At 41.0% G+C, this 26,063-nt stretch overlaps 1 protein-coding gene across 3 annotated transcripts in view; it reads left to right on the top strand.

Moving 5' to 3' along the window:
- The window catches only part of CEP350 (centrosomal protein 350), a 166,940-nt gene that overhangs the window by 11,053 nt on the left and 129,824 nt on the right, over window positions 1-26,063 (top strand). For all 3 annotated transcript variants that reach the window (XM_075067898.1, XM_032796177.2, XM_032796172.2), the window contains exons 2-6: window positions 4,630-4,715; window positions 11,242-11,285; window positions 12,830-12,944; window positions 14,064-14,235; window positions 23,199-23,845. In XM_075067898.1, the coding sequence (XP_074923999.1) occupies window positions 4,643-4,715; window positions 11,242-11,285; window positions 12,830-12,944; window positions 14,064-14,235; window positions 23,199-23,845 (1,051 nt within the window). In that variant the 5' untranslated portion in view covers window positions 4,630-4,642. The remainder of the gene's footprint in view (window positions 1-4,629; window positions 4,716-11,241; window positions 11,286-12,829; window positions 12,945-14,063; window positions 14,236-23,198; window positions 23,846-26,063) is intronic.

Genomic DNA, 26,063 nt, shown 5'->3' with positions numbered 1-26,063 from the left:
GACTGGGAGATCTGCCACTAACAGTCCAGCGGTGCAGCAAGGCTAGCCTGTCCTGGTTCTGCACTGCTCCCAGAAGCGGCTGGCATGTCCAGCAGTGGTTCCTGGGCGTTGGGGGGTCTCTGCACACTGACCTTGCCTGCTCCCATTGGCTGCCTGCACCCCAACCCACTGCCTGAGCCCTGTCCCTGAACCAGCACCCTGCACCTCCACCTCGTGCCCCAGCCCTGAGCCCCCTCCTGCACCCAAACTTCCTCCCAGAGCCTGCACCTTGAACCCCCTTCTGTACCCCAACTCCCTGCCCCACACTCTGAACTCCTTGTCCCCAGCCCAGAGCCTGCACCACTCCCGCACTCCAACTCCCTGTCCTAGCCCTATGAAAGTGAGTGAGGATATGGGAGAGCCAGTGACAGACGAAACAGAGATGGAGTGAGCTGGCGGGGCCTCGGAGAAGGGGCGGGGCAGGGGTGAGGATTCGAGGTGGGGGCAAGGGTCTTTGGGTTTGTGTGATTACTGTTGTTTCTGCATTTTCTTTGAGGTAGATCCTGGCTTGCACTTAAATTCAAAAAGTGGTCTTGTGCTTCAAAAGTTTGGAGATCTCTGCTCTACAACTTCTGCAGTGCTTATATTTCTACACTGTTAGACGCGCCACTAATGTGTGTGTTCCCTCTTCCACCCATTGCCTTTCCAGCACTTAGCTAGGTATGTCTGCTTTAAACTTTCTCTAAAGCAAGGGGAATCTAAAGGTCTGGACCACTACAGCAACTTGATGAACCTCTCCTTTCTTACAACTTTTGGGGGGGCATTGAGACACATTCTATAGGGTAGGTTATATGTAGTGTAGTTGTAGCCATGTCAGTCCCAGGATATTAGAGAGATAAGGTAGGTGAGGTAATATCTTTTATTGGAACAACTTCTCTTTGTGATAAAGATAAGCTTTCGAGCCACACAGAGCTCTTCTTTGGATCTTGTAAAGTTTTTCCAAGTGTCACAGCTAAGTGCAAGATGGAACAGACTGTTTAGCACGAGCTAAATCCAATGTGTCTGTTCAGTCCATGATTTTTAGTGTTTAGCAAAGTTATGAATTTAAGCTCTCAGGTTTGTCTTTTGAAAGTGTTAGGCAGGTTTCCTTTGAGGATGAGGACTGATAGGTCAGACAAAATGATCGTCTTGTGAAAAGTGTTCACTCAGGTCATAGGATGTTCTTGTCTTTTATAATTTTTCTGTATGAGTTTATTGAAGAGCATAGTGATTGTCTGATTTCACTCACATAGTTGTTGTTTAGGCATTTAGTTAACTTTATGTGGTATACCACATAGTGTGACGGGCATGAGTAGTTACTCATGCGGCTCAAGTGGTAGCAGTCGAAGTTGGAGATCTGAGAGTCCAGGTTTCAAATTCTGCCATTCACCCTTTTGGATGTCCTTGTAGTGTACATGATAGATTTACCATTCACAGAAAATACTAGAGGTGGCCTATTGGCTAGCGAAGTGGTGTAAATTAGAAGGTTTTGGTTTCATGGAGCATTGGGCCACCTTTTATGGGAAGAGAGGCCCTGTATAGTTGGGTGGCCTTCATCTCAACAGTAGAGGAACAAGTCCTCTGAGTAACAGGGGATTTTGGGAAGTGATGGAGGAAGAGCCTCTCATTCAGAACTGCTGGGCTCCACAACAGGAAGAGAAGGTTAGTGTCTGTGGGTATGGGGAAGAGGAGAGAGGGAACTAGTTTTCTCATCCCAGCTCTTCAGTCATTGATGAAGAGCAGGGTGGATCTTTCATGTAGTGACCTGCCTTCTGGATAATTTATTAAGGGTTGACTTCAGTTTTCTGAAGGGCACTAAGAATAGCTCTTATAACTTCCAATATAAATCTTGGTCAAATTTTAATGTTCATCTTCTAATTTTGCTTTTTCATCCTCCATAACAAGAATTTCCTCAAAACCTTGTGGTAATTGTTGAGCTATTGGTAGAATATATTTAAGTTCATGGGCTTTGAGGGAAAAAGAGTTGCTGACTAATGAGAGATCTTGTTGACTGTGGAGGCATCTTTTCAGGACTCTTAAAACACAGTCCTCTTAAAATCACTTTATTCCTTTGTACTGCTCTTGTTTCAAAGAACTTTCCATTTAAATACTCCCACTCCCAATCTACATTTGCTTTTTAAAGAAAATTTGCGTGTATTATGTAATCACTTTTTGCATAAGTTACTTATTTTTTCTAAGAGATCATCAATCCATACTATTGAATTGTTTTTTTCATTCTTTTTCAGGCAAGAATAACCAATAGTATTGAAGGAATTTGGATGTGTTCCTTGGCCTTAGGACATACATGGTAGTCTGCAGTGGGAGTTTTACCATTGATTTCACTGAGAACAAGATTGGGGCCTTGGTCTAATTCAGGGGTCAGCAACCTTTCAGAAGTGGTGTGCTGAGTCTTCGTTTATTCACTTTAATTTAAGGTTTTGCATGCTGATATTTTTAAACCTTTTTAGAAGGTCTCTTTCTATAAGTCTATAATTTATAACTAAACTATTGTTGTATGTAAAGTAAATAAGGTTTTTAAAATATTAAAAAAGCTTCATTTAAAATTAAATTAAAATGCAGAGCCCTCTGGACTGGTGGCCAGGACCTGGGCAGTGTGAGTGCCACCGAAAATCAGCTCACGTGCTGCCTTTGGCATCTGCGCCATAGGTTGCCTACCCCTGGTCTATTTCCTGCTTCCAGTATTGTGGTCTGCAGTCTAGCCTGCCTCTACAGAAAGTAGTCTTTCTCACTTCAAGCTGGAGTAATTTTCTCACAGAAAGGTCTTACTTACCGTATATACTCGCTCATAAGCTGAATTTTTTTAGTAAAAAAGGAAAGCACCAGAGAAGGGAGTCGGCTTATGAATGAATATAGAGAGGGAGAGGTGGGACACAGCCCCTCCCCCCCAACAGAGGGAGCAGGGAGAAGGCTGCACAGCCAGCAGAGACAGAAGGGAAGAGGTGGGGCCAGAGTCTCTCTGCTTCTGGCCACACTGCTCTCCCTCAGCCTCCGAAGCAGCTGCAGCTCCAGGGCTGGCAGGTGCGACCCCGCTGCCCGATCTGGCCCACCGGAGCAGGCTGCGGCCAGGTCAGAAATATCCTCCCCTGGCCCTCCCCAGATAAGGTTGGAAGGGATGGGATTGGGAGGGTGTGGGGTCCCGGGCTAGGGGTGGGGTCATGTGAGGGGTGGTCACAGGGGTTACTCCCCTGACTCCCACCTTCTCCCCCCAAAAAATTTCCCCACCAGTTGCTGTCCTGGCCCGTCAGGATAAGCAGCTGGCGTGCCAGGACACTTTGTTTACTTAGGTTTACCTCTGTGCCTGCGGACGCTCAAAGTAAACAAACCATCTCGGCCCACCAGTGGCTTATCTGGATGGCCTAGGACCCAAAGTTTGCTAATCTCTGAATTATAGGGTCGGCTTATGAACAGGTTATAAATTTTTTTCATTTTTACTTATCCATCTTGGGGTGGTCGGCTTATAAACGAACTGGCTTATGATCGAGTATATACGGTATATATCCCTGTGAAGACAGCTATTTAAAAATTTGTTTTTACTGCTCTGTGGAAGTGGGTCTACATGGGGGTCTGCTTCACACCGAAGTGACAGGAAGAGCCATTTCAGATACTAAGATACTATTACAATAATGTGGGCTATATAAATCCCTAGATTGGCTTCAGGACAGAGGTCCATCAACCTGAGGAATTTCTGGGGCCGTTAGTGTCAGGTGACCCAGAATGGCAGGATGATTACCGGTCTTTAACCTTCAAAGTTTGTTCCTCTGTCAACTTTAATCTTCTTGGTTTTATCCTACCCGAAGCTCTTTAAGGATAGCTTTTGACTGTTTGGGTTTAGAGGGGGTACTTGGATGCATTAGCAGACCTGTACAGGAAACTGCTTCTGGTGTTCTTCTGGCCTTTAAATTGTGTCATCTCTCTGGAGCTTTTGGAAAGATGTCACTGAATATTTAGTTGTCTTATACTCTTTTAAAAAAAAAAGTCTAATTATTACTTTTATTGTCATGCTTCTTGATCTCAGTCAGACTTCAGACCCTTATTTCTTTTAAAGGCTAAGGTGGCACATGTTCCTTTCATTCATCCATTGGCAGAGCCAGACATTTTCAAAGCTTTTCAAAATTCTCTAGGGATGACCCTTGACTGTGTTTTATTTCCTCGGTTTGCTGTTAATGTAGCCTCTTTATCAGGGTTCATCTTATCATTTCTGCAGACTCAGTGAAGCGCTTGTTGCTGTGGACTGACAGGTTCTCTCTATCTTTCTATATTGAAATCTATTATAGTGTTAGAGGCCTTACCTCGTACCTTCTGGATTTTTGTCTCTGGTCGCCTTCAACCTCCTTTGTAAACATTCTTATTCACGGTGTCTCCCATTGTCAGTAGTAGTTCACTCTTGTTCCTTTTTAAGAGAATTACAAGCTGTAGTCACCTTTTTGTCACTCAGTGTTGCCTGTCTGATCCAACTGGTGATGTATATAGTGTCAAAATGTAATTTGAAGGTAATAAGACCAAAGAAAATGTTTTGATCAAGATAAGAGAGATCTTTCTTCACTTTTATTTTGTATACTTTTGGTTCTTAGTGAATGTTTCTGTTTGTAGGTAAACTAACAGGATGTGGAACAACAAATCGAAGGAAGTGCCTTTACAAAACCCAAGGCACACTCAGAACAGGGATTCCCTCAGAGGTATGGATTTGCTTTGTTGTATCGCTTTGCTTTAGAAGCAGTTTTATCCTAGATAGTGTAATATTTTATACTGTATTGTAAATTTTGTAGATATAATTTGTCTTAATTGAGTCAAAGGCTAAAACCATATCTTACATAAGGACGGCCATACTGGTCCATCTAGCCCAGTATCCTGTCTACTGACAGTGGCCAATGCCAGGTGCCCCAGAGGGAGTGAACCTAATATGTAATGGTCAGGTAATCTCTCTCCTGCCATGCATCTCCATCCTCTGACAAACAGAGGCTAGGGACACTATTCCTTACCCATCCTGGCTAATAGCCATTAATGGACTTAACCTCCATGAATTGATCCAGTTCTCTTTTAAACGCTGTTAAAGTCCCTGCCTTCAAAACCTCCTCAGGCAACGAGTTCCACAAGCTGCCTGTGCCATTCAATTGCTTTTCATCCTCCATAACAAGAACTCCTCAACCTTGTGATGTGACATAGAGTAGAATATATTAGTGCGATGCGGCTTAGCTGAGGAAAAAGAGTTGCTGACAATGAGAAGATCTTGTCGACTCGTGAGGCTCTCTTCAGGACCTCTTAAACATAGTCCTCTTAAATTCAACGTTTACATTCCAGTGATCGCGTCTTTTTACCAAAGAATCTTCCACAATTAGAATATCCACTACATTTCCCCAGATCTATACAGTGCTTTATAAAGAAAAATTGCCGTTAGATTACACTTTTTGCCATAATACTTATTTTTTCTAAGAGATCAGCAATCCATACTATTGAATTTTTTTACTGTCACATTGGACTTTAATCAGGGCCAAAGAAAAACCAATAGTATTGAAGGAATTGGAGTGTTCCTTGCCTCTAGGACATACATGTAAGTCTGACAGTGGGAGGTTTACCATTGATCACTGAGAAACGAAGATGGCCTTGTCGAGATTCAGGTCAGCAATCAATTTAAGAAGTGGGTGTAGCGATCTCGTTTATTCACTTTAAATTAAGTGCATGCTGATATCTTGTACGCTTTAGAAGTCCTCTCTATAAGTCGATAAATCTATAATAAACTCATGTTGTAGAGAAGTAAATAAGGTTTTAATATAAAAAAGCTGTATTTAAAATAAATTAAAATCAAGCCTCTGGACTGGTTGCCAGACCTGGGCAGGGTGATGCCACCCGAAAATCACTCACATGCTGCCTTTAGGCATCTGCGCCATAGGTCCGAACCTACCCCTGGCTAGTTAATCCCTGCTTCCCAGTAGTATGGTGCGTACTGCAGATACGAGCCTGCCTATACATGAAAGTAGTCTTTTCTTCTCAGCCCTCCAAAGATCTGGAGGCGTATATATTCTCACAGACCAAGGTCTTACTTACCGAAGAAAATACTCGCAATCATACAAGCTTGAATTTTTTAGTAAAACAAAGGAAAGCCACATGAAAAGGACCAAGGAATAATTATAGTTATAGAGAGGAGAGGGGGACACAGGTCCCCCCCCAGGTCCACCCAACAAGGGAGCAGGGAGGAGGCGCACACAGCGACGGAAGACACAGCAATAAGCAGAGAGGTAGGGCACAGAGTCTCCGTCAGTCCTCTGTCCCTCCACCTCATCGTAGAACCCTTGGGCACAACGCCTAGATCCAACACAAGTCTCGCGCAGAACAGCTGCAGCCCAAGGGCCTGGCAGTTGCGACCACCGCCGCCCGATCGCCCACCGGAGCAAGCTGCGGCCAGGTCAGAAATATCCTCCCCTGGCCCTCCCCAATAAGGTTGAAGGATGGGAATGTGAGGGTGTGGGTCCGGCTAGGGGTGGGGTCATGTGAGGGTGGCCACAGGGGTTACGATGAACCCTGACTCCCACCTTCTCATTCAGCCCCCAAAAATTTCCCCATGATCCAGTTGATGTCGCGCCGTCAGATAAGCACGGCGAGCCAGGTACACTTGTCCTTACAGGTTTACCTTCTGTGCTCCCTGTGCGGACTGCGCAGCCAGTAAACACAAGACCACTACGCACACATCAGTGCGGAGGAGCATAATCATGCATGGCCATAGGACCCAACAGGCTAAATCTCGAGTAATTAGAGGCGTCGTCTTACCTCGAACAGAGTTGATAAATTTTGTCACCGTTTTTACTTATCCATCCTATATGGAGGGTCAGGCTTATATATCAAAACTGGCTTATGAAATCGAAGTAATAATACGGTATATATCCCTGTGAAACAGCGTATTGAGAGAGAGAGTTCTTTACACTGCTAGTCTGTGGAAGTGTTAGGAGGTCATCCCATGGGTCTGCTCACACCCGACTCAGGGAAGAGCCATTTCAGATACTAAGATACTATTACTAACATAGGGGCTAGATAAAACATCCTAGATGTGGCCTTCCAGACAGAGGTCCATCAACATGAGAATTTTCTGCGGGGCCGTTAGTGTAGGTGACCCAAGAATGGCAAGGATGATTACCGCGTTCGGAAGTCTATATAGCCTGCAGAGTTTGTTCACTCGCTCAAACTTAATCGTTCTGGATTTCTTCCTACAACCTACCACGAACTCTTTAAAGGATAGCTTTTGACTGTTATGGATTTAGAGGGTACTAGGATGCATTAGCACCAGACCTGTCTACACCGAGCGAAATCGCTTTCTGTACGGTCTCGGCCCTGGTAATTATGTCATTCATCTCTTGGAGCTTTGAAAAATTCAAACGGAATTATTTATAGTTGTCTTATAACCACTTTAAACAAAAAAAGTCCTAATTAATAGAGCGCTGAGAGTGTACTGCTTCTTAGATCAACAAGATCAGGCCACTCAACACGTATTTCTTTTAAAATGCTAAGGCGTGCACATTGTCCTTTCATTCTATCATCCATGTGCAGACCCAGACATTTTCAAAAGCTTTACCAAAATTCTCTAGGGAGACCCTTGACGTGTTTATATTTCCGCGAGGATTTGCTTTAAATGTAGCCTCTTATCAGGGTCAATCTATCATCCATGAGACTCAGTGAAAGCGCTTGTTGCTTGTGGGACTGACAGTTCTCTCTATCTTTCTATAGTGAATCTATTAAGTGTGTAAGGCCTTACCGTTCCCGTACCTTCCATGGATTTGTTAGTCGTCTGGTGCGCCTCAACCTCCTTGTAAACAACTTATTCACTCGTGGACTCCCGTAGATCATATAGTAGTCAAGTCTTGTCTTTGTACAGTGGTGATAAGACCAGGACTAGAATATAAGCACCTTATTTTTGGATTCCATATGCCCATTTGCACCTATCTGGATACACGTTGTAAATTCCAGTAGTTTTCTCATGAATTTGAGGATAACCACATGAAGAAGCTTTTTTGATGCAAAACCACATCTTGATAAGTTATGGTAGTGCCAGGATCTGTGTTCACATCTCATTGAATCAGCACATTTGTATATTTATTGTATAGATCATCTTGTCTCGTCAATATATATCTTATATGATAAATTGTGGTACCTTCGGTTTGTAGGTTAAACTACACAGGACATGTGGAGCGAGACAAAATGATTACAGAATACAATGAAGGGCCACAAATGAATGTGATGCCAATTTACAAAACCTGCAGGTGTGCAAGGAGACGACTCTAGAACACAGGGAAAATCATCTGCTGCCGTAATCGGAAGATTAATACAGGGACTTTTCCAGCAGCTTCGGAAAGAAGACAGTAAATGAACCACTAGAGAGGTGTAGTCAAGGATTGTTTGTAGAGGACTAGTAATAAATCGTGACTGATGGTTCGCTGGACTATTAAGTAGTAGTTGCACTATGTAGAAAGGTCTAGTTATTGTTACTTATTCCACCTCTCAGATAGTTGTAGATATTCTTTCTTTATCTCAGTCAACCTGGTATAACCATGTGAAATATACTGTAATAACTAACATATGAATAGGGACCAGTTCTTACATGGAAAGCCAAATCAAAAGGCTATGACCTACACAATATTTCTGCACTATAAGAGAATAGTACCGAGCCACGAGTCTGATGGAACACAAACCAATTCTAGGCCCAGTATTCGCCTGTCACCAATAGTATGACAAGGTGTGCTCAATATTGTCCAGGTTTTTTGCCCCAGAAGTGATTTGTAATTCTTCATTTTTATTATATCTTGTAATTCAATACATAGTCGGCGTAGTACTAACCATCTCCAGCCACCAGTCCCACTGCCCATGCACCTGTGGATCTCCATACGCCTGGACAACAGAAGAGGCTAGGGAACACATCACTACCACCTAGCTGGCTATACCAATATATGACCCTAAGCCGTCAACATGAATTAGAGACACATACATTCTCATGATAATAGCGCTGCTTATAAAGTCCTAACTTGGCAAACTCGACCATCACTTCAGGCAACTAAGCTCTTACGATAGGAGCGAGCGACCCAATTGAGAATCTAGTGGAACCGATACACCAGGTTCATGAAGATGAATGATAAGATATCATTCACTCAGAACAAAGTGTTACCTGATCGAGATTGGGATATGTGTCTCTAATCCATGGCTATTATTAAGCTAGGCTAGGCTACTGGCCGGGCGCAGAGATGGGCTGTCCTAACTTTGTTTCTGCCAAGGAAGCTGAGAGAGAAGCATGGGCATTACATCAGAAATGGCTCTGTGGCCCCCTCTAGCTTTACACTAACCGTACTCATGTATCTATGGGATGTTCTAATATAGACTTTATCTCCTCAATACTTTCTCTCTTGGGAGACCCCAATCACATTATGAATATTTTATACACCCCTGGGTATTCTATCACGTATCAACTATTCGGACATAACACCACGGAATAGCTGTCCGCCTAGATGAGATCCTTTTGTACGTCTCGCATCCTTTCCCACTAAAAGATGTCCCTGAATCTAGCCTCTTTTAAACTTTCGCTTAATGTTAGATCCTAGAACATATGGTACTGTTCCAAACCTCACAAAGGTAAATTTCATTTTTTTCAAGAGCGTCAGCGATTCTCTAGCCCATATCTTTCATGTTGGTTTTTTTTTTTTATGAAAACATCCAATCGATCCTAAGGCAATTGACCGATTCAGTTGCTGAATCTCTTTTTTGTAGTGAGAGACCACATCTGTACAGCAGTATCGAAGATGCGTACCATGGGCTTTAATACAGAGGGCAAAAATATTCTCAAGTTCTATTCGTCTTAAGGCCCTTTTAATGATCCAACCCATCCCTTGTTTGCTTTTTGACCGCTCTCTGTGCACTGCGTGGACATCTCAGAGAACTATCCCACACGATAACCAGAGATCCTTTTCCTGACCTTGTAAGCAAAATTAGCGGCCCCTCATCAATGTATGTATGCTGGGGTTGATTTTCCAGGTGCATTTACATTTTATCCGACAATAATTCATTGCCAGTTTGTGCCCAAGTTCACTAAGTTTGTGAGATCTGTTTTGAAAGGTCTTCACAGTTGCTTTGACTTAGACACTTGGAGCCGGTAGTATTCATTTGCATAACTTTGCCACCTCACTTTTTACCCCTTTCTCCAGATCATTTATGAATAAGTCGAATAGGATTGGTCCTAGGACTATCCCTTGAGGAACACCACTAGTTACCTCTCTCCATTCTGAGAATTTACCATTTATTCCTATCCTTTGTTCCCTGTCTTTTAACCAGTTCTCAGTCCATGAAAGGACCTTCCCTTTTATCCCATGACAACATAATTTACATAAGAGCCTTTGGTGAGGGTCCTTCTCAAAGGCTTTCTGGAAATCTAAGTGCAGTGTAGCCCTGATCCTGACTGGGGCTTTTGAGCACTACTGTAACATGTAATTACATTTAGCAATACTTACAGCTGACTTCGTTTTACAAAGTGCTTGTCAATGTAGTCTAAGGAAAAAGATCGTACTCAAATATTATTTCAATAATTTTGGTCATATTACTAGATTTGTGAAGATAGTTAACTTTATAAATTTAGCATATAGAGGTGAAGTAAGTAAAGCTTATGAACTTATCACCCATTCTTTGGAAATCTTGGCTATATGTGTCGTATATGTAACCTGTGAAACTTAAATATATAAATTGGTATTCAAGAGTAACAAGCTGACAACTTGTAGTCTAAATGGGAGCCTCCATTGACAATATCTTCATAGCCTGTTTGTAAAATAAATAAATAAAAATATAATATATAAAAATTCAAAGCATGAGATATAATGGAAAAACCCCATAGATATTTGTGTATCACATGGGTAATGAATTTGCTATGAATTTTTAAAATATATAGGTGTTCTGGCTCTAACTGGAATAAGAAACTCAGCTTAATTTGTGTAACTCTTGTTAAATTTGATTTTTTTGTTAAAAATATAGTTTTTAAAGAAAATCATAATATTGCATTGCTGTGTTTTAATGACGCTGTCTAATAATTACTCCACACACAGGAATTTCATAGTTTGGGATGAATTCATTAAAAGGAATTAGTTAGTGAGCCATGCAAAACTGTTTTAAAATGTTTTGTTTCATTGTGTTACTTGAATTAATAGGAAATTTGTTTTTATTCTTTTATTTTTGTTTTGTGAGATCTAACCACAGCCTGGGATACTTTTTCTCAAACTAAGGCTACAGTAAGTATAATTTTTTCTGAATTGAAATCAGTTAATGGCCACTGCAGTTTTATTTAATGCCTTATTTTCCCCATAGTTTGATTATAAAAGTAAAAAATGGGGTAGGTAGTTGGTGGCATGAAGATGATGGATGTTCTTATTGCTTTGGACCGCAATTCTGACAATGTAACTTAGTGCTACAAGAAGCTCAGTACTGAGGTTAATGAAAAATCAGTTTTGCTTGGCTACTATAAAACTAACACCATTATCAATGAATAGTATTGTTTGTATCAGTCAGAATGGTATAACGAATGTATGGGTAAATTGTGCTAAATATTTTTGTAATTTGTTTTTAATTATTGCATAAAAGATGTAAATGTTAACTAGAATCTTGTGCTATCTTTACACTGAAGATTTTAACTAATATTAAATATTTCTTTATTTGTATTATCATAGTGCCTAGGAACCCCAGTCATTGGCCAGGACCCCCTGGTGTTAGGCACTGTACGCAAAAAGAACAAAAAGACAGTCCATTCCCAAAAGAATTTACAACCTCTGAAAGCACATAAGCTGCCAACTGGTAGCTCTATAGTTATCCTGGGCCACCAAGTTACATGTCAGCTTTCACCAAACTGAATATTATAAAGAATCATTCTCCTGAAAACCTTAGTTAGAGCTAGTAAATATCAAGGCCAAGGTTTTTCAAAAGTGACTAATGATTTTGGGTGCCTAATTTTGGCACTTTAAAGTGTACTGGTTTTCAGAAAGTGATGAATGCGCATCCTCTGAAAATCCAGACCCCTTTACAATGTCAAAGTTGGGCACTCAAAGTCACTGCTTACATCTGAAAATCTCCAAAATCCCTGCAGGTGTGAGCTGTAGAGTGAGATACCTCTGTTCATCATTTTAAAGGAAATAACTGTCCTCTCCTTACCTTCAGAGATAGAGGCTGTTGAAACAATATACATATGTTTGATAGTTCCATATGTACTGCACCAACCATGGAATTACTACCATGATGTGTGAACTTAAGCAATATACTCATGATTCAGTGCTACATTTTCTATAAACTGGGGTACAGTGATATCAAGATGCTAAATTTCTTTGGCAACTTAGGGAATTTATCTGTATGTTCATTACCCCTCTCATTTTTAATAGCTGAGTGAAGTGGTACAGTTTTATATGTGGAATCTTATTTCGTGTTACCTCTAGAGTAGAGCATTATAGAATACGGTGTGTTTTCGTTCTTAGTGGTTATGTTTCAATGAGGCCAAGTGTTAAGACCTTTGGCATTTTGTATAATTCTGTTGTTGGCAATGACCCACTTGTGGAAACAGGTTTAGTCAACAGAACTTAACTTGAATAATCTTTTTTGTACTAATCATCATCTAATGTTTCTGGTCACAAGACTATACAAGTTTATACCACCAGACTTTTAAAGCTGTTCTTCCCCGTAATTGTTTCTTACTATGAAAGCCAGAGGAGTTCTGTACTTTTTTTTTAAAGTTGTATCCTCAACATTCAAAAAATGAACCTGAATATTGTTTTGTGTCTTGAAATTCTAGTTGCGTCATATTGAGAATAAACTGGAGGTAGCACCTACCAGCACAGCAGTGTTTGATTCTGTCATGGATGCCAAGAAACCCTCTGCCAGTGCTACCAGGAAAATAAGCAGGAAAGGTGTGTATTACTTATAAAGGGCAGGGTAAGAATAAGTCTTTCTTAGTAGTATCACTTTTATTTTATTAATCCTCTTTTCCTGGTTTTCTTTGTTTATGAACTTGAGAGAAAGTTGGAGCAATGTTTCTCTTCTGAATACATTGTCTTGGAAAAAAAAAATATGCTGTCTATCTGGTGATGGTATTTGGAACTCACTAGAAAGGTGCTTTGCTGCAACTTGTGCTTGCCATAGGCTGTTACTTTGTTTCTACGGCATTCCCGTTAACAGCTACGCACGCTGATGGCTAGCTCCAAGAGTAGTATTACATTGGAGTGACCATCTACATTTTTAACATTTCTTTAACTGGTTAACTTATTTTAATAGTTTCACAACACATGATAAATATTTCAAAGATAAATGCCCTTATATTGCCTTTTTAGAGTGATTGTAATCATGACAACAAGGCTATGAAAGGAGGAAAAATCATATTCTAATGCTACTTTTAGAAGTTAAACCACTAATGAAAAAATGTGTTCCTATTTGCAGAGTGTTTTTTCCTCATCCCTGTTCAGCCCCTATGGTTAGTCATAATTTAACTCATTTGGCATTCTCATACGTTTTATATCAGGGGTTCTCAAACTGGGGGTCGCGATCCCTCAGAGGGTCACAAGGTGGTTACAAGGGGGTTGTGAGCCGTCTGCTTGGTGGGGCTGATATCCCCAAGCTCCCATTAAATTAAATTCCCCCCACCGCCCCATTTTTAATTTCTAGGTGGGGTCACAGTCAGAGGCTTGCTGTGTGAAAGGGGTCACCAATACAAAAAGTTTGAAAACCACTGTTTTATATTGACATGTCAGAGCAGCAAGAAAACTGGTTGGATCTCTATATTTCTCTGATTCAATCAACTCTCTTAGGCTTAATCATTCCCAGTTATGATTTTTTAGATATTCTTTTAGAAATTTTATGTGAAGAACTAGTGCAATGATTTGCTTGAGTGTTTACCACTTACTCCTGGTAGCTTGAAACAGCTTGCTGGTGCAGAGAAGGTGATAACTTAAGTGCTATTCTTGAGCACTAATTGAACTGGAAGAGAGCTGCATTCTAAACCACTCAGCCCTATGAGCCTTCTCTTCCTGCAGATGGTAGGTACCTAGAGGATTCCTTGGTTTCTGCTTCAGCCTCCAGGTCCTCCAGCCAAAATAAGTTACGCAAAGAGAAGTCCTCCCGCAGTCCTCTTCGAGCTACAACTCTGGAGAGCAATGTGAAAAAGAGTAGCCGTGTGGAATTTCGTGAACCCTTGGCTTCATACGGGTTAGTGCAAGAGAGAACTGACATTTACTGTGAAATACACAAACTGGAACAGAGCTGTTGCCAATGTTCTTATGAACACTTCAGGACTGGGTTTATTTTTTTTCTGCCAACAGGTGGAGAGTTAACAAAACCTCTTGGTTTTAGATTGAGCAAGTATAATGTCTGATGTGTTGCATAAGGGGCTTTATCATCCATTTACAGGAGGATGGACACAATGATCCAATAGGTCTCTTATGTCTTTAACTTCAGTGATAATCCCCCCAATATTTGGAATATCACAGAAGTGTTGCATTTGTTGCTGAAAATTCATTCTTGTTCTTCTCCTGCTTCTGCTAACCACCTATATTAAAATAATATGCTGTAATTATACTAATGTCTACTAAATCCAAGCATTTCATTCTTAGTGTTGAGGCAAAACGTTTGTTTTAAAGATCAGGGAGCTGTCTTAGCTGGGATTTTTAAAGGAGTTTAAGTGGGTTAGGAACTCAAGTCCCTTAAACTGTTCTGAAAATTCCAGCCCTAGTCACTAGACACTATGACAACTTGTTTAAAAGGCTGCCCTTAACAGAGCTGCCACTCTTTACCAATAGTTTAATTTTCTATACAGTGTACAGAATAAGCCAAAGAATCTTCTTCAGCACTGGTATTTCAAATGATATCAGAAAGACTGAAATGTTTTATTTAACTGCTGAATTGCTGTTGCAAAGCCAGCAGAGGAAGTAGAAAGCATTATTACAAGTCATAGGGAATTAGTAGCTATTTCTTATCTTCTTGGCAGTGATGATAGATTTTAAAAACAACTTTTCCTACTTTTGATTCATCTTAGAATCTTTTTTCTAATGTATAATATTGGTGATGTAGAAAGAATGTTTTCTATCTTGATAACATTTTTTCTTTGCTCTTTTGAGGACTTTGATTGACGACCAGCTCTTTTATTATTGCCATAACCAACAGAACGTGACACTTCATTTATTTTTGAACATCATAAGTATTGATAAAGTTTTTCTTGGCTGTTGTCATGCATTCATGTAATTTAAATTTTTTAACTTCCTTGGCATTTTACTTGTGGAATTTTTGCTCCCTATTAAGTCAACAAACAAGCTGGTAAACTATTGTATAAACTTGGAGTCTTTAAAGAAACACTTTTAAAATTGCATAGGAGAGTATTGAACAGCAGGGGATCACTGACCCTGTTGTAGGGAACACTGTCTGTGTCTCTCACATGCGCACGGGTGCAGAGAACATTGCTGACTTCAAGAATATATTGGTTGGGGGCAGTTGGAAGGTGTGCGATGGGGAGAAATACTTAATGATTACAAGGTACCCAAAAACCTAAAACAAGCTTGTCACTGGAGAGTTAGTTTGGTTAGTACTTCAGATTTCTGAGACTTGTAACATTTCACCATAAGTCCTTCATTACTTTTTTTCTGAGTTTGTGGCAAACCTTGGCCCTAGGTCATAATGAATGACTTGTTTAAATTGATAATGTGTAGGATTTTTTAAAGTGCTGAACCTGTGCTTAACTCAGATCCCACTGAAGTCAATGGTAAAACTCCTATTAACTTTAGTAAGAATTGAATTAGGCCACCACTGACTGTTTCTTTAAAATCCCACCCTTTATCTCTTTATTTATAATGGGCCCAGCACCAATGTTATCTCAGTATCAGTAGAAATGAAACATAAGCAAACAGAGAAGTTCCATCTTGTCTGCAGGCTCGTCATTCCAACTGTGGATTTTCCTCTTTGACAACATAGGAGGCAGAGTTGGACCTGTCAGGCTGGGGGCTCTTTTGCTAATTAAACTGCTCCTGTTGTTAGTTCCCCATCTAGAATATTTCTTTCCTGAACATCACTTGCTTGGTGTAAAAACAGTGTATCAGATTGTTTGACTTCAAATGCAGGGGGGGGAACCATGAGCAGATGAACTCTTATCAACCTAATATCCATTTCTCATTCAAATATTCTTAGATATAAAGAAATCTAAAGTACAGGAAATGAAAAAGACTAGCTTTTGACATTGTGAAGATTGTAAGATCAAGTACTCAAGTCAGGGCATTCAATTTGTTATGCTTGTGCTGATTATGTTAATTCTGTCCTATTGCATGTCCTGTATACTTTTATGATATACATTTCTAAGAGCGTGATACCTGAAGGTCTGTATTTAACAGGGAAAAGAGAAATAGAAAATGCTGTGTGTATGCAGTGTTATGCACATGGCTTCAAAAAGCTCCCTTGAACATATACTTGCCCAAGGACTAAGCCTACTAGCCTAGATGAAAAATAGCGTCACCTCAGTACTCCTGCCATTGGCACATATTCAACCCCTCTTCAATAAACCTTAAATAAATTCTGCCCTCATAGCGTGCGCGCACATCGTAGAATACCAAAGGAGCTGACTGAGAGATCTGAGCCATCAGCAAATGTTCAAAAAGTCATGGAAGCCAGGAGAGATTTTAAAGGACTGGAAAAGGGCAAATATAGTGCCAATCTATAAAAAGGAAACAAGGACAACCTAGGGAATTACAGGCCAGTCAGCTGAATTTCAGATAATGGAGCAAATAATCAAACTGCAAATCCCTAGAAGATAATAAAGTGATAAGTTACAGTCATCATGGATTTGTCAAGAAAAATTGTGTCAAACCAACCTAACAGCCGCCTTTGACAGTAACAGGTTTTGTAGATGTGGGGGAAGCAGTAGATGTGGTGTATCTTGACTTTTGCAAGACTTTTGATAGAGTCTTGCATGACTGTCTCATAAACAAACTAGGGAAATACAACCTAGATGGAGGGTGCATGATTGATTGTAAAACTGTTCCCAGAGATAGTTACCAGTGGTTCACAGTCAAGCTGAAAGGGGATATCGAGTGGGGTTCCCTGGGGATTGATCCTGGGTCTTGTTCTGTTCAATATCTTCATTAATGATTTAGATAATGGCATATAGAGTACACATAAAGTTTGCAGATGATACCAAGCTGGGAGGGATTGCAAGTGCTTTGGATGATAGGATTAAAATTCAAAATGATCTGGACAAGCTAGAAAAATGATCTGAAGTAAATAGGATGAAATTCAATAAGGACAAATGCAAAGTACTCCACTTAGGAAGGAACAATCAATTGCACACATACAAAATGGGAAATGACTGCCTAGGAAGTAGTACTGTGGAAAGGGATCTGGGGCCACAGTGGATCATAAGCTAAATATGAGTCAACAGTCATTCTGGGATGTATTAGCAGGAGTGTTGTAAGCAGGACACGAGAAGTCAAAGTAAGGTTTGAAAGCTAGAAGCCTCTGTTAATTGGCTGAGTCTTAGTCAGCGGGCGGGGCTATCAAGAAGGCCAGGGCTTTATAAAGCAGTTAGCAAGTGCCATGGAGCTTTGCGACCAGGGCTGCTAACGGAGTTTTGCAAGGGAGGTGGGAAGGGGGCAAGGTTCATCTGTCGTTCTTTAAAACCTGTAAACTAAACTGCATTAAAAACTTCTTGATTTAAACAAAACCCTTTGATTAACTTAGGTAGTTGTAGGAGAGAATGCAGGCAGAAGCCCAGCAGCAGAGTGGGGGCTATCCAGTTTATTGCACTGAGTGCAGAAGGTATGATTACGTGCCCTGTGGGTGGGTGGCGTTTGTGTGCATTCGGTGCAAGGAGACTGCGTACAGGCTTTGGAGGCCAGGGTGGTGGAACTAGAGGAGCTAAGGGAGGCAGAGGGATATGTTGATGAGGCTTTCCGGGACACTGTAGAATTGTCTCACCTCTGGTTAGATAGCCCGTGCGCTGTTGAGGAGGATGAACGGCCCAGGGAAGTAGAGCAGTCAACAGGAGCAGAGAGAACCTTCCCATAGTTGGAACCCTCCTTCCAGATGGTTTTAAGGTATCCTCTCGCACTGAGGTTACCTCTCCAGGGAGGGGACTCCAGTCATTAGGAAAAGGCAGGTGTTAGTAATGGGAGATTTGATCATTAGAAACACAGATAGCTGAGTTTGTGATGACCGGGAGAACCGTGTGGTGACTTGCCTGCCTGATGCGAAGGTTGCAGATCTCTCGAGGCATCTAGATAGACTTATGTGTAGTGCTAGGGAGGAGATGGTGGTTGTGGTACATGTAGGTAGCAATGACATAGGGAAGGGTAGGAGAGATGTCCTGGAAACCAAATTTAGAATGCTAGGGAAGAGACTGAAATCCAGGACCTCTATGGTGGCATTCTCAGAAATGCTCCCAGTTCCATGTGCAGGGCCGGGTAGGCAGGCAGAGCTTCAGAGTCTCAATGCATGGATGAGACGATTGTGTAGCGAGGAGGGGTTTAGATTCATTAGGAACTGGGGAAACTTTTGCATTAGGGGGAGCCTATACAGGAGAGATTGTCTCCACCTAAATCAAAGTGGAACCAGACTGCTGGCACTTAACATTAAAAAGGTTGCAGAGCAGTTTTTAATCTAGGAGATGAGGAAGAGCTGATTGCTGCAGAGGAGCATGTGGATTGGACAGAGACTTCTCTTAGAGGAGAGTCTATTATAGAGATTTTCTAGGTTTTGGTCAGGAGGAGAGGATGGAAGAGAATAATGTAAGGGCCAGATCAGACGAGGAACATTCACATAAAAAAGAATCTGACACATCAGAAAAGGGCAGACAAATAAACAGTGACAAGTTCTTAAAGTGCTTGTACATAAATACTAGAAGTCTAAATAAGATGGGTGAACTAGAGTGCCTCATGATAAAGGAGGATATTGATATAATAGGCATCACAGAAACCTGCAGGACTGAGGATAATCAATATATCGGAAAGGGACTAGGTCGGGGGAGGGGGACTATATGTGAAATAAAATGAAGAATCAGCTGAAGTAAAAATCTTAAGTGAATCCACGTGTTCCATAGAATCTCTATGAATAGTAATTTCATGCTCTAATAAGAATATAACATTAGGGATCTATTATTGACCACCTGACCAGGGGACAGTGATAGTGACGATGAAATGCTCAGGGAGATTACAGAAGATATAAATATTAAGAACTCAATAATAGTGGGGGATTTCAATTATCCCCATATTGACTGGGAACATGTCACCTCAGGATGAAATGCAGAGACAAAATTTCTCAATATTTTAAATGACTGCTTCTTGGAGCAGCTTGTACAGAAACCCACAAGGGGAGAGTCAACTCTTGATTTAGTCGTGAGTGGAGCGCAGGAGCTGGCCCAAGAGGTAACTGTAACAGGACCACTTGGAAAAAGTGACCATAATATAACAACATTTAACATCCCTATGGTGGGAAGAACATCTCAACAACCCAACACTGTGACATTTAATGTCAAAAGGGGAACTATGCAAAAAATGTGGGGATTTATTAAACAGAAATTAAAAGGTACAGTGACTAAAGTGAAATCTCTGGAAGCTGCATGGACGCTTTTCAAAGACACCATAATAGACGCCCAACTTAAATGTATATCCCAAATTAAAAAACACAGTAAAAGAACTAAAGAGCAGCCACCGTGGCTTAACAACCATGTAAAAAGCAGTGAGAGAGAAAAAGGCATCTTTTAAAAAGTGGAAGTTAAATCCTAGTGAGGTAAATAGAAAGAAGCATAAACACTGCCAAATTAAGTGTAAAAATGTAATAAGAAAAGCCAAAGAGGAGATTGAAGAACGGCTAGCCAAAACTTCAAAAGGTAATAACAAAATGTTTTTTTAAGTACATCAGAAGCAGGAAGCCTGCTAAACAACCAGTGGGGCCCCTGGACAATGGAGATACAAAAGGAACTCTTAAAGACCATAAAATCATTGCGGAAAAACTAAATGGATTCTTTGCTTCAGTCTTCAAGGCTGAGGATGTTAGGGAGATTCCCAAACCTGAGCCGGCTTTTGTAGGTGACAGATCTGAGGAATTGTCACAGATTGAAGTGTCACTAGAGGAGATTTTGGAATTAATTGATAAATTTAACAGTAACAAGTCACGGGGACCAGATGGCATTCACCCAAGAGTTCTGAAAGAACTCAAATGTGAAGTTGCGGAACTATTAACTATGGTTTGTGACCTGTCCTTTAAATCGGATTCTGTACCCAGTGACTGGAAGATAGCCAATGTAACAGCAATATTTAAAAGGGGCTCTAGAGGTGATCCTGGCAATTACAGACCAGTAAGTCTAATGTCAGTGCCAGGCAAATTAGTTGAAACAATAGTAAACAATAAAATTGTCAGACACATAGAAGAACGTACATTGTTGGGCAAAAGTCAACATGGTTTCTGTAAAGGGAAATCATGTCTTACTAATCTATTAGAGTTCTTTGAAGGGGTCAACAAACGTGGATAAGAGGGATCCAGTGGACATAGTGTACTTAAATTTCCAGAAGGCCTTTGACAAGGCTCCTCGCCAAAGGCTCTTACGTAAATTAAATTGTCATGGGATAGAAGGGAAGGCCCTTTCGTGGATTGAGAACTGGTTAAAAGACAGGGAACAAAGGATAGGAATAAATGGTAAATTCTCAGAATGGAGAGGGCTAACTAGTGGTGTTCCTCAAGGGACAGTCCTAGGACCAATCCTATTCGACTTATTCATAAATGATCTGGAGAAAGGGGTAAAAAGTGAGAATGGCCAAAGGTGGTGCAAAATTGAGATGAACTAAACTGCTCACAATAGTTCAGACCACCAAGCGAGCGTGTGAAGAACTTCAAAAAGATCTACACAAAACTAGTGATTGGGGCAACTAAATGGCAAATGAAATTTAATGTGGAAAATTGGTAAAGAAAATGCACATCGGAAAAAAATAACCCCAACTATACATACCAGTATTGATGGGGGCCAATTTAGCTACAACGAATCAGGAAAAGAGATCTTGGAGTCATCGTGATAGTTCTCTGAGAGATGTCCACGCAGTGTGCAGTGGCGGTCCAAAAAAATAAACAGGAGTTAAGAATCATTAAAAATGGGAGAGCAGAATAAGACGGAGAGTATCTATTACCATATATATAAATCCATGGTACTCCCATCTGAATACTGAGTAACAGATGGTCATTCTCATCTCAAAAATAGATATAACTGGCATTTAGAAATGATTCAGGAAGGGCAACTAAGAATGAGTAGGAGTTTGGAACAGCGTCCCATAGAGGAGAGATTAGAAGAGCGCTAGACTTTCATGGAAAAAAAGAGGAGACTTAGGGGGATATATTAGAGGTTAATATAAAATCATGAAGTGAAATATGGAAAAAGTGGTAGGGAAGTTATACTTGGTCCCATGAAACAAACTAGGGCCACCAATGAAACTAGATGGGCAGCAGGTTTAAAACAAACATAAAAGGAAGTTCTTCTTCACACAGCGCACATCAGCTCTGTGGCCGAACTTGTTGCCTGAGGAGGTTTTGAAGGCTAGGACTATAACAGCGTTTAAAAGAGAACTGGATCAATTCATGGAGGTTAAGTCCATTAATGGCTATTAGCCAGGATGGGTAAAGAATGGTGTCCCTAGCTTCTGTTTGTTAGAGGGTGGAGATGGATGGCAGGAGAGAGATCACTTGATCATTACCTGTTAAGTTCACTCCCTCTGGGGCACCTGGCATTGGCCACTGTTAATAGACAGGATACTAGTCTAGATGGACCTTTGATCTGACCCAGTACGGCCGTTCTTATATTCTAGGTTGAATCATTTCTACCCCATCTCTTTCCAGGCTGTCTGTTCTCAGTATGCTGCCCAAAGAGATGGCATGTACCTTCCTGGGTGCAGATCCCTTTTTTCACTTGAGTCTTCTGTATCTAGATTCTACCTCCCTTTTTTTTAAGGCAACAGAAGCTGTGGTCCACTCTACTTCTCACTCTTCCACCCTCCTATAAAAATGTAGCAACTCTAGCTGTTATAATTTCTTCTTTCTGTAAAATGTGCTGTAGTGTTTGGGCCACTCTGTTCCCAGTCCCCCTCCTTCTCTTCAAGGAAAGCTGCTGAAAACTGCTTTGCCCACTCAGTTCATTTGTTTGGCCAAAACCTATGCATGCCCTGAATCAGTAGATGTTACAAACTCTGATTCTGCGCATTTGCATTAAAATACTGCATAAAAGAAATTGTCAGTCAGCTTCGGAAACAGCCTTATCTTTTGGAATGTTCTTACTTCTGATTGCTTGATACTGCAAACTGTTAACATCCCATTAACAGTTGTTGGGTTTTTAAAAAGGGAGAGAACTATTGGGAAGGAAGATACTGGGAGGTAATTAGCTTGCTGAGCTGATCACCTCGATTAGTGAACCTTGTTAAGTTCACTGCTCTACCCCCAATTCAGTCTGAAAGATCGGTAAGTTCCTTTCTCATCAATTTTTCTATGCTGTGCACAGGTCAGATGCAAGTTCCTTTTTCTGCAACTTAGAAGCTTCATTGTCTACTATACATTTTCTGAACTAAGAAGTGCTAACTTAAGGAACTGTGCACACATTTTTTTCACTCTTGTCAAGCCTAAGCTACTGAAGGGATTTTGCTCAAACTTTCCAGGGGGTGGGAAGGAATCACTTTCAAGGCAGAAACCAACTATAGAAAATTTCAGCTGAAGTAGGGAAACTTTCGAAAAGTAGTGAGCATATAAAAATGGGATCATAATTTAAACTTTTGCAACTTTCGTTATATTAGGTAACATTAAGTGCCCATTGTAATAAACAAAGTAATTGTTTCCATGAGTCATCTAATAGGTGTTTCTAATTGGCATCTAGAAATCTATACTCTTCAGAGGTTTTCTGGTGTGTAAAAGTTAGTTTATCTCAGCAAATGTTGAAACCATTATTATGCTGACCATTATAGTTTAGGCAGTATAAGCGAACGTCACAAATGTTAAAATTGGTAGATTTTTATACAGTGAATAACATTCTCTCTGATTTAAGAAACTCACAGGCGTTCATACTGTATACTTCATGTAGGTGATGATGACTACAGAGTTAACTCAAACCTAGTTTGTGGTGGTTTTACTGTTGTGTTTCTAATGTTGACTTTCTTTTGTGGTAGGGAGACTTATGGTGCACCATCTTATCAAAGTGCTAGTCAATTGGAGGCAAAATGTTTGCTGTCTGGTTTAGACCGTAATGAAGCACAGGATAAGACTGAAGGAATGAGCTGTATGATATATGACAGGAATGAAAGTGACTTACATAACAGAAATTTTGAAAGCCCACATTCTTCTGCTGCAGATGACACAGTTGTTAGGTATTTGAATGACCGACCAGCAATTGATGCTTTGCAGAACATTGAGTCTGTTTTTAAAACTTTAACCCCTACAAGATCAGAGGAGGAAAAGACTAATGGATCCAGAAGAGATGAGAGCAGCACTAAAACTCCTTTGAGTAGCACGGGCCAGGATGTGGAATTGAAAGGGATAAGGCTGGCAGAATCTTCTCCTTCCTCCACTAGTACTTCTAGTGCCCACAGGCTGGAAATCTTAAAACGAAGGCAGCATGATTCTAAATTGCATGATGCTAAATTGGAGAAGCTGAAGGAGCGGATTAGGAAGCAATGGGAGCATTCGGAAGAATTAGGCAGCAAGGGACAACTTCTGGGATATGCCGAGCAGCCTATAGTGGTAACAAATGTGGAGAACACAGTGACGCCAAAAGTCAGAAAAGTGGCAGTTGCACCCCCTGCTCCAACATATAAAGGTATGTAGACCCTCTATCTCTTGTTGTTTACATGTAGGGGGAGAGAGAGAGAGAAAGCAGTGTTTGTGCTGCGTGTCAAAATATGGGAATTGGCTTGTGACTTCTGTCTGTCTGGGTAGAAATCATTTAAATATGACCACAGGCAAGAAATTATGCCATCTAAATGTACACCTTCAGTGTATATTACATCATTTACAATTCCTCCTGCACCTTCTCCCCAGTCAAAATAGAAAATTAGAGCATGGGATCTCATTACTCTCTTAGGTTACCTGCATACTAGATGCATTTTCATGTCGTCCTGTGCAGCGTTTGGTAATTTATAAATGCTGAAAAATTTTTTTGTTCTAATCGCTTTGTCAAGGTATGTTAAACACCAGCTGCATTTAAAACAGTTTAAAGGTTTGACGCAAAAGCCAGGAAGTGCAAGTTTAAGCTTTTCACTTCGTATTTCAGCATGAACACAAAGAATTAAGACCAAGTATTTGTCCTAACTTCAGGCTCCCATAATTTCTGAGAGTCTAGAATGGCAATGGTGGTGTTCTAACATCGTTTCTTAATAAAATTTAGACTTTTTTTTACAAAGAGAAAAATGCGGAAACCTCAAAAGGTACAATTACTGACATTAACCAAAACATCCTTCAGAGTTCAGGTTATCCAATATGGGGTCTCTTTAGATTATATGACCGTATTATATTCTTATATACTGTTTAAAAGTATTGTTCACTCATTTAGTGAGTTAGGTTTTTTTTTAAAAGCTGTTGCTGACTATAATGGAAATACAGTCTTGAGCACAAGAGCTTTTTTAATGGAACCTCTTTTAAATTGTTTGTTGCACATGCGCTAGAAATGGGCCCTTTCTGTGAAATTAGGATCCGGCTTTCCCCCTAAACTCAGTGATATTTTTGTGAGTGAATAGAGAGTGGGTCTGCCTATAAATACATGTGGAATCCACTCCAAAGATTAAGGGTGCCTAGCCCCTTCTTTGTGCACAGTAGCTTCTTTTGAAATCTAATGTCTTGATTGGTTTACACACTTCTCTGAAATCTCTAAAGATGAATCCTGGTCTTTTATTCTCTAAATGTGAGATATGGAATAGGTATGAATTTCTGATAAGACTTGGAAAATCAGGCCTTATTTGTACTTTCGGTAATGCTCCTTGTTAACCTGGTGCTTGTCAACTGTTTGCAGTGTAGCACTTTCTCCTAATGTAATATACCTTGGCAACTGAAAACAGCCTTAGGCACCATATTAAAGATATGTCTCTATTACGAAGATAAGTCAACCTATGTTAGGTCGACGTACAGCCACTGCATTAATTACTGCAGTGGCTGGTGTCCGCACTACCCTCTTTCTGTTTTGGTGTGTGCCCTCACATGGAGTGCTTCCAGCGTCTGAAGAGGAGCAGTGTCGGGGACTGAGGCCACGTCTAGACTACGCGCCGTATCGGCGCGTTAAAATTGATTGCTCGGGGATCGATATATCGCGTCTAATCTAGACGGGATATATCAATCCCTGAGCACGCTTATATCGATTCCGGAACTCCACCAACCCCAATGGAGTTCGGGAATCGATATGGTGAGCTGCAGACATCGATCCCACGCGGTGAGGATGGGTGAGTAAATCGATTTTTAGATATTTGACTTCAGCTACGTTATTCACATAGCTGAAATTGCGTATCTAAAATCGATTTTACCCCGTAGTGTAGACCAGCCCTGAGAGCCAGGGCTCTTAGCTCCATGTAGCTCCCCACCAGGAGCCCAGCTGCTCCCCAGGGCTTCTTGCCTTCCCGCTCCCACCTCGGAGTGATGGGGCAGCTGCCTGGGGCACCTTGCCTCCTTCAGGGAGATCTGCACTCAGAGTCTGGTCAGCTGCTGCGCTCCCAGCGGGAAGCCAGGACCCTGGGAGGTGGCAGGGGTCCCAGTGGGGAGTTGGGAGCCTGGGTGGCACCCCAGCTTGAAGCAGAGACCGAGCAGCAGCCCTCTTGGGAACCAGGAGTTCGCTTTCTTGTCAATTTGGAGCCGTGAAACTGACAAGAATGACAGCCAAAATCTGATGTAAGGAACGCAGTGTCTGCTAAACCTAATTACACCGACATAAGCTCTATACCTCTCAGTGAGGTGATTTTATTATGTTGGCATAGCAGGGGAGTTACATCAGTGGGAAGAGCATTTCAGTGTGTACACCTCCACTGTTTTGTCAACAAAACCATGTAGTGTAG

This window comes from Chelonoidis abingdonii, chromosome 7 (assembly GCF_003597395.2).
Source record: "Chelonoidis abingdonii isolate Lonesome George chromosome 7, CheloAbing_2.0, whole genome shotgun sequence".
NCBI lineage: Eukaryota > Metazoa > Chordata > Testudines > Testudinidae > Chelonoidis > Chelonoidis abingdonii.
This window is presented reverse-complemented; position numbering and strand designations above follow the sequence as displayed.